The following is a 9736-nucleotide window of genomic DNA, read 5'->3' as shown; positions in this document are numbered from 1 at the left end:
ATAAAATATGAGTTTTTGTGGCCTTATAAAGTGTGCAAATCTACATGTGGGGTTAAATCTGATCTAAATATTTCTTGTCATTTCATGTTTCACGTTTAATCCTAAAAAAATCAAAGATAAAGTCAGCACAATGAATGAAAACTACCTTCACTACCTTTTATATAAAAGGGATGTATACAGCCCTTTTATATAGTCATTTGACCAATGGAAATACTGTGTATATATATAGGATAATAGGTTACAACCTTGTAACTTTGGCAACTGTTGGTGGGCCAAATCAAATGGCTTGGCGGGCCAAATTTGGCCCGCGGGCCCCACTTTGGGCTCCTCTGTGCTACAGCTACATGTTGGAAATGAACAAGTGTGAACAAGTCTGCCAGGACTGGTGGAGGAAGACCACACCATTTCTCATTTCTCAACATGAGAAGACTGCAGTCTAGAGCTGCATCAACTATTCAAAATATTTGATTATGTCAATTATTAAAAAAAATATAGTCAACACAGAATTTTATTATTGACTGTTCGTATTATTTACTACATAAATGTTCATTTGTAACTGCAATTAAATGAATGTACTGTTGGGGGCTAAATTGCTTCTATTGTTGTTGTCATTTCAATGTTTACTAAGGAAGTAGAACGAGCCGGTCTGCAAACCATAGAAGAAGACGCAGCAGACCCATCAAAAAGTGACAAAAATGGCAGAATGCAAAGATGGTCAATTTGAAGAGGCAAAAAAAAAAAAAAACAAGACTAAAAAGTTGGCTACAATTCATCTAAATGTACGTTGTTATTAGCTGTTTATGATTACTTGCACTATAATTTGTATTTCATTTCATTTTTTTACAATCACACGTGTTAATGGTAGAAATGAACGTGATAAATCCACTAGGCTTAAGTTTCATGGGTCGTTGCTTTAATTTGCATTGGGGACTTATGCTAAGGTAGAAGGACTGCATAACAGGGAGCCAATTACAGGTGTGAGCAGGTGGGATGAGATGTGTCCTGGAGCTGGAACAGGATGTGCGCTCACAGGAAACGTGACAGAAATAACAGTGACTAATCAACTAATCAATTAATCGAAAAAATAAGAGACGGATTAGTTGACTGTCAGAATAATCGTTAGGTGCAGCCCAACTGCAGCCTAAAACCCTGGCATGAACAGTGGTGGGCAATGTACATTTTTTTCAAGAAACATTAGGCATTCATCAAGATGTTTTATCAACGCTTACAGGGACCATTCAGGGTCCAGTAGGCTCTTTGTTTCTGACTCAGAGGTTCCTGCAGTGTTCAGTCCACTCCCACACCCCCCAACAGGCAGTTCTGAGCCACACTCAGCTTGTTTTAGCAGCAACAGAATCTGTCAGAGTCTGTCTCTCTTGTTAGCCTTCAAAGAGCCCACACGTGTACATCCAAGCACACAAACATGTGATCACACACTCACACCTTCTTTCCCACCAACACAACCAAATGAGCTATTGTTAGGTGGCTCCAGAAGCCTGTTTGTCTCTGCTCAGCACTGCACTTATACAGTCAGTGTAGAGGCAGGCCATGTAGTCGGCTGAATACCAAGAAGGCACATCTGTGGACAGCACCGTGTTAGTAGGGCTGTGTATTGGCAAGAATTTGGCGATACGATACATATCATAACAGAGGGGTCACGATACGATATATCCCGATATATTGCGATACTGTAAGCAAGGCAGTATATTGTGATATATTGCAATTTTTTTGTCCAAAAATTCTATTAAATAAAAACCTCTTACTGGAAAAAAAAAGAAAAGCTAATGTTTACTTACAATGCTAATGCTACCCTTACTCTCTGGCGCTCAAGAGGTAGAGGAGCCAAATGGCTGGCTCACTGCTGCCAACTAGTGGTCAGAGGCTGAACTACAACATAAAAATGAACGGTTGGCAAGAAGGTTGACATTTTAAACCTTAACAAAAATCGGTACAGGGCTTTAGAATATCGATACAGTATCGGGAAGTGAAATATCACGATATTTCAGTGTATCGATATTTTCTTACACCCCTATGTGTTAGTGTGACTGTGTAGAAAGTGAAAGTGTGAAATGTAGAGAAAAARMAAAAAAAAAAAAAAAAAAAAAAAAAAACCCCAAGCAGCAGAACACAGAAGCTGTGATCAAGCTCAGAATCTGTGTAAGCCAGCAGCAGAAACATTATGACACAATTAGGCCAATCTTCTAGTTGCCTCGCTCAGATGCATATTGGTGTTGAGAATGTTAGAACTCCAAGAAGAGGAAGAAATATAAACAAGCTGTTGCTTCAAAGAGAAAATGTCTACATTTTTACACTGCAGACCCTCGCTTCAAGAGGTTTTCATAAAAAAACACAAAATCAAACATTTCCTGTAAACTTTGGAGGTTAGAGTGTAAACACTGCAAGTTTTTACCGTTCATCATCTAGTTTCAAGTAACTTTTATCAAGATATTTCCTGATCCTGTGAATGGAATAACCTACTTTTTGAGTCGCCAAACCAGTTAGATCCAACCTTAAAGAACAATGGGTTCTGACTGGCACGCTATAAACGGATAAAGTACCAGCTGTAAGAAACTAAAGAAAGGGTAAAACTACCTCAGGGCTGTGAAGTGGCCTCTGCTATCCAAAGGCTCCTTTCATTACCAGTGTTTGATCCTTTCCTTTAGAAACTGTGGGAGGTACAATGTACTCAAATCTACTGAAAGGTGGTTACTTCAAGATCATTGATAATCATCCGCAATAAAGTTTGTGTTCAGTGTTAAACATTTTAATCTACTTCTGGACGACAGCAGAATATCTCTTTGACAAAACTATGATTGGTGCTGCTGCATCAAATAAACACCAAATCTAATAAAATAGTCCTGAATAATTGTGGACCTGCAACATTTTTATGTGTTTTTTATGTGTGTATAAAGCTTTAGTTTTGTTTGGAAGTAAAGAAATAAAGTTAGAATTAGAATTACCAATGGAGTTGTTATGTTTGTTATGCTACTATTTATTTCTGAAAGAACATTTTACAAGCACCGCAGTTTTCTGGCCAATGGCCAATTTTTATGAAGTCTGACCTGCAAATTCCCATTTTGGCCGATACCAATTTTTTAAATAACTGACACTGTCGGGTATTATAAGGTCACACGTTCAATGTTCCAATCTTATTTTATTAAAAAACACTGAACAATACCCTTGAAGCAATACAAACTTGTTTTAACTGGACAAGAGGTAGTGCTCAGCAGAGCAAAAGGGGACAGTGGCTGACTTTCAGACTTTTGTGGAAAAAAATCTTATCTAAGTATCTCCGATCTCCCAAAATTAAGGAAATAGGTGCACCCTTATTCACAAGTATATCAAGGTTTTCCACCACAAAAGTCCAGTTCTCGGACGTCACAGTCAAAATATTCATTTTTGAACCTTAATGAAAGTGAAACCTTATTTAAACAGAAGAAAGCATCTTTATGCTCAGATGATGAAACAAAAGCAAGGTTTCTTTTCTCTATATCTCATTAATCATTAAAGGGATCCACAATTAGTTGTAACATTAGAGTTTATTTGATAAACATTTATTTTAACTGTAAAATAAAGACTGTAAAAATACTGTAGGCTGTTTAGTTTGTAAAATTTTTTAAAATTTATTTTAGCATGGATGGAGACATTTTATTTACACGCAAAGCATTCTGGGTAAATGATGACGTGGATAGGTCCTCGGTGTGAGTGAGCTGTATCCACCCTGAAGGTTAATCTTGGACAATATCTGATGATCGACTCTTTTAAATGAAACCAGAGAGCATTGACAGAGAGGAGAAGGTAGAAATGAATAATCGAATAAATAATCGGTGATTAATCGATTATTAAAATAATCGTTTGTGGCAGCCCTAATCATCACACCGTCTACAAGATGACCAGCATGAACTCACTACAATGAGTTTGACCCTCGCTAAGTCAACTAGTTGACTAGTTTGATCCTCACTGAGTTAATGAGTTTACCAATCTGACGCCCACTCAGTCAACCAAATTACCAGTTTGACCCATCTGAACCTTACTCAGGGGTGGCTGTGGCTCATTTGTAATTTAATGAGAGAGTGAGAGGTTCACTTCTAGTATAAAGTCACATAAAGTGTTCCTGGGACACAACAACTCACTGCCTCCAATGTGCCCCATCAGTGTATGAATGCAATCCAAAGCATCGATTAGACTCTTTATAATATATATTTTTAAATAATTTGTAATAATTAATTCAGATTAGCTTTGTAAAGATGTAGCAGAGGGCTGTAAGAATGTGTGTGTTTGGCTGAATGAGGGCGCAGATTATGTTGTAAAGCTCTTTGAGTAGTCTGGTAGGTTAGAAAGGCTCTATTCAAGTACAGCCTATTGATCTCCCATTTAAACCAGTAGATCAATCTGACCCTCACTCAGTCAGTCAGTTGATCTGTCTAGCCTTCACAAAGTAAACAAGTTTACCAGTTCGGCCCTCACTGGATAAACTAGTTTACACGTTTGACCTTCTGACCTCCAGTCTGTCCTCATGAACATCAGCAGGACTCATCATCAGCTCCCACCCAACAGCATAACTCCACCTGCTGCCTCTCCAAGCTTCTATGGCAACATATTTGTGTTTGTGGACTGACCGTTGAACACAGCCTGTCCTTTAGCCAGCTCTTGGTCCACTTCAACGATGTCCTCCTCCCGCGTAAACCCCCTGAGACACAGCAACGACTTCTGACTGTGTGTCAGTGACTGCTCCGCTAGAATAACCTGCAGAAGGAAAGGAAACACAGAGAAGAATGAATAAAAATGACATCTTCGTTGCTTACTAGAGTTTAAAATCACATCCACTTCTTTAGGCTCAAAATTGCATGATGTAGACTTGGACAACTGACTAAACATAGACTTATTGTATGACAATAAAGTTAAATAAAAGGATTTTCAGTGACTGAAAGTTTCAATTTCCACGCCGTTCAGATTAAAACTGAAAAATCTCATGGATAAAAAAACAAAAACAAAATGCTTTCAAGAATTAAAAAAGGCAAGCCATAGGATTTCCATGTCCTGGTTGATTAAGTCTGCTAGGGAAGGGGATTAAAATCATAGACCGTAAAGAATAGGCAGACCTTGGAATTTAAGCCAGAAGCTTAAGACAAATGGAACCAGTACATTCAAATATTCAGTTTTCTATTAAGTTTACTTGGAATTAGTTATTTGATGCTCAAAAATGGTCAAAGAATACCATGGCTGTATGCCGGAGAGCAGGTGGGTCTAAAGCCTCACATCACCAGTGCACAGACACTGTCAGCTTTCCTGCTGGCTTCACAACCCAGTAATGAGAGAAGGCGGGGACATTAGGCCTATTACGATAATTGTCTGTGGACAAAATCATTTTGTAGATGCATCGCATTGCAGACATGGAAGATTTTAAAATCTATCTTCACATGCCAAAACCAATTTTGTTAACAGAAATTCAATTTGGCTGCCACAGCTGCGATTTTCAAAAACTGCCCACACAAAATACATCCGCACAGGTCGCTAGTCGCAAACATTCAGAATTCAGTAAAACTGAAACAGAAACTTTGCTTATTTTCTAACAGTTTTAAGTTGCCAACTAAACTCCGACAGCCACAACCTCGAATTACGAACATGACTTTAATTAGCTCAGTGCTAAACTTTTCTATGATTTGATTGGGATTGGGTCCTCCAAATATTTTTTATTTTCATTGGGAATTAGAATGATGCTGATTGGCCGAGCTTTGCTGTGGCAATTATAATGTATTAGCACTTATGCTAACTACTGATCAGAGAACTTTGATTAATAGTTTTTTTTACATAAGTCATTGTGTGCTTTTCGTATATGCATGAAAATATATAAATCTATATAAATTTATATAAATATAAATTTAATATAAATATTTATACAAATATAAATTTCCATAACAAAAATCAAATTGAATCATTCGATTTCCTAGAATCTGCACCAACATATTCCAATGTTCATAAAACTATAAACTTGACAAACTAGAGCAACTACAGAAACTATTACAGAACAATGAATAATTGTTTCCACATCCTCAATGTTTTTATGGCTTAGCAAAAACAAAGTGCAACTAAAACGCTGAGCATCAAAACATATATACAGTATATAAAAACTTGGTTCAACACCAGTTTAAACTAAGAGCATTATTAATCACCAAGAAGAGCAGCAGGCAACTGGGTCAATTAATTTCAATGATAATTAATGTCCAGACTTTTGTCTATCCTGTCTTTGAGCCCAACAGGACTCCCCCCTGACCCCCTTTGTGTCCCAGATTCACACTGACACACATAGGAGCAAATCCCCCTCCACTCTTCTGCTCCACAAAGCAGCATAAAAGCATCTGTTGTAGGTTCCCTGAGCACCAGGGGCATTCTTTTGTGATTAAAGTATTGACGTGAGGAGAGTTGATTTGTTTCTACTTAAACCAAAAACTGTAAGCTGTCACATTCTTGTGGTTCACTCTAGCATGTCTGTAAGGAATGGGAAGCAACGCCCTAATGCTCAAATTCCACAAACAAAAAATAAGAAATATTCAAACAGAAGCAAAATTTCAGTTAGATACTATTGAGGGTTCCAGTGATCATCCCTCTGTGACATTTAGGTCCCTTTCAGACACTGCCCCGCTTTCCATCAATCTAGATGCTACTAAATGTGTCAACATTCTGTGTAAATGAACAACTTGGTGCTCTCTGTACCAAACTTCAACAAGAATTAATGTAATAACAGTCAAAGTACATCTTCTCTGAATCGTCTAACTTCCCTCAGATCTGTCAGATCTGAGGAGAAACTCAAGGTATTCTGTCCACTGCCTGACTACATCTTCAGGTAACACCCTGTCCCCTACAGTGTTGGCAAAGCACTGCTTCAATCACTTGAGCCATCTGGTTGTTTGCCAGAAATGATCTGAGGCCAATGAAAGGTTGCTATTGGTCAGCCTCAAACTCCTATCAACCATCCATGTCATTGACCTACATCTGCCCTGAAGCTTTCCCAGTAAGATAATTGAAAACTTCAACAGAACATCTTCCAGGACTGCGCTCTGGGGCTCCATGAAGACTGAATACGCTGAACTACAGTCACACAAATACTGTATCTACGAACAACAGTCAGAACCATTTCCCTCACCTGAATCACAAAGTGTACACTACATATCTAGACCTCCGATTAGAACTGGGAAGTTGAAACTGTCAGCTGGTATCAGTACAAGTTTTAAGACTTACTCCTTTCATGTTAACAAATGGGACATTGCCCTTGTTAGAATAAAAAGTACACTACAGCCTAGAAGCACTTGGGAGTGCACATTCCTGCCAAGACCCTAATAGTGTTTCATCTACCATTATCTAAGGAAGGTAGCCTGGTAAAGAAATCAGCCCCTTGTTCAATGCTTTGCTTTGTACGAGGGTCTGGAACCTCAGCTACTGGGAAGCAATTTCTTGCTGAAGGCGTGGACTCTGCTGAAGTTTTAAAAGATTGGATCTGATTTTACCCAAATCACTAATGTGTGGGCATGATGCACGTAGTGTGCCAGCTCAACCATGAAGGAAGCTAAGCTAAGAAGCTAACCAGAAATTACCTGCTGCAAACAACCATCCTCTACTGGGAAGAGAGAAGTACAGAGCCGAACAACATGGCTTTAAATGAGTGCTGCAGGTTTTGTGAGACAAATTTAACTTAATTTGGAAGACTTGTCAACATAGACTGGCTTCATTCACTTCCTCCACTGCCATACCTAAACTACAAGCAGACTAAAATGGCGCAGAAAATCGATGTCATCGTTCGAAATTCCTGATTGGCCCACTTCAAATTCTACTGGAGAAATCCTTGTCTATGGGAGAAATCCCAGACAGAGCAGTGAAGGGAAACTAGAATTGATCTGAACTGTGTAGGAAGGCAAGGGCCAGGCTACAAGGAGGGTGCCCACCCTGTCAACAGACTCAAGCGCACTGCCTTCAAAAACTAACCACCAGCCCCGCAAGTTCTGCTGGCTACAACATAGCTTTAGTAGCGTAGCATTCTGCTAATATTTATTTTTTTAACAGTTAACTGCAATGAATTATTTAATGCTTAAAAGAAAGGTCATGTTACACTACGATCATGTGCAGTAGAGTAGGCTGAACCTAGAATCTCACATCACTAAAATCCAGTCTCTGGTTCCAGAAATATAACATGGGAGCTCCTGTAAAGCAGGTCTTGCTCGCTTCAACCCCCAACAGTGAGGCATTTGGTCAATAATATGTAAAGTCTGACTCGATAGGTAAAGACACCAAACTCTCATCTACTAGAAAAAAATACCAACAATTAGTTGACAAGACAAGTAGCCATGAAGAAGTCATCCCTATTGCCTCTCTCCAAAGTACAACAGAGTCCAGCCTTTTCCAGAAGATTGGTTCCATATAGCCAGTTTCTCTCAGTCTCCTACACAAGCTTGAGTTATTTCCCCACCAGTGAAATGTTTTCCCTAAACCAGTTTCAACAATTAAAGATCAGCCCTCCAAGGCCTCTGACTGTTGACCAGTCCACAATTTACTGGTCCCTTAGGGATGGGCAGCGATGTTTGAGAATTGGAAAAGCCGTTAAAATGGACTAATTGCAGTTGTCTTTTTCTATGCTCGGTTTACTGAGCTGACACTTCAGCTGTATTCATTAGACCTGAGTGAGCAAAGAACAAAATAAGCATGCGTAATGAAAAGCCTCAATAGTTGCAACTCAGTCTTTGTTCATGTGTTTGTCTTGTTGTGGAGGTCGACAGGAGACAAGATAGGTGGATGTCAAACATTCACAGAATTGAATGATTACAAACAAACCTGAGGAGAATTTTGCATGAAACTCAGAACCCTAATCTACATAAAAATATTTTCAGCTAGCCCCATTCACTACTGGTTGATTGATGATGCACCCAACTGTCTGATTGCTCATCAGGAGCACCACTGATGTGGCATGTCTGATTAAAGCTGTGAGGAGCATTAATTTAAATGCAACCAATACTTGACTGCGGTAGTTTTAGCTAATTCATTTTAAGTGTAGGACTTTAGAAGACATATGGAAAAAAGAAGTGGGCAGAAAAAAGCAGAAGGAGATCTAGAGGTCCTGAAAAAAGCAGAAGGGTTCATTTTAGAACAAAAATGAATCTGAACAAAAAAACCTGAAGTAGTTTTTTTTTAACATGGCAGTAAAGGTTTTCATGAACTACTACTGCTGAGTACAAAAACTGAAAATAAACCCAATGTAAGTCAGTTTTCAAGCAACTAAACAATTAACAGACCAAGGTAAATATTAACAGTTAAAACTAATGAATATAATAAATAAAATCAATAATTTGAGATGACATCAATTAACCAAACAGTTTGAGTAAAAGAAAATAACCAACCACTGGCTGGAAATAAGAAGATTTTGCTGATTCCAGCTGTTCAATGTAATATTTACTAAAATTGAAAACACACATCCTCTTTCTAATTCTAAACTGTACAGATTTTTATCACCTACATCAACAACTTCTGTGCATTTTATCTGCAGGAGATAAGTGATGTAGATCATATGTAGAAGCAGTTTTCTGAGATTATACTGTTTTATTGCTTCTGGATGATCTTCTCTTCAGGAGGGTGCATCAAAAGAAAAATGAAACATTTAAATACCTTAGAGTTTATTGCAGCAAACACACACACACACACACACACACACACACACACACACACACACACACACACACACACACACACA

At 38.5% G+C, this 9736-nt stretch overlaps 1 protein-coding gene across 2 annotated transcripts in view; it reads right to left on the bottom strand.

Annotated features, from left to right (window-relative positions):
* Positions 1–9736, bottom strand: part of LOC106517290 (cadherin-2) — a gene marked incomplete at its 3' end in the record, with an annotated part of 61023 nt that overhangs the window by 45947 nt on the left and 5340 nt on the right. For both annotated transcript variants that reach the window (XM_014008050.1, XM_014008051.1), the window contains 1 exon segment: positions 4620–4746. In XM_014008050.1, the coding sequence (XP_013863504.1) occupies positions 4620–4746 (127 nt within the window).

Source organism: Austrofundulus limnaeus, unplaced genomic scaffold (genome assembly GCF_001266775.1).
Source record: "Austrofundulus limnaeus strain Quisiro unplaced genomic scaffold, Austrofundulus_limnaeus-1.0 Scaffold47, whole genome shotgun sequence".
NCBI lineage: Eukaryota > Metazoa > Chordata > Actinopteri > Cyprinodontiformes > Rivulidae > Austrofundulus > Austrofundulus limnaeus.
Note: the sequence above shows the minus strand (reverse complement) of the source record. Positions and strands in the feature narration are given on the sequence as shown.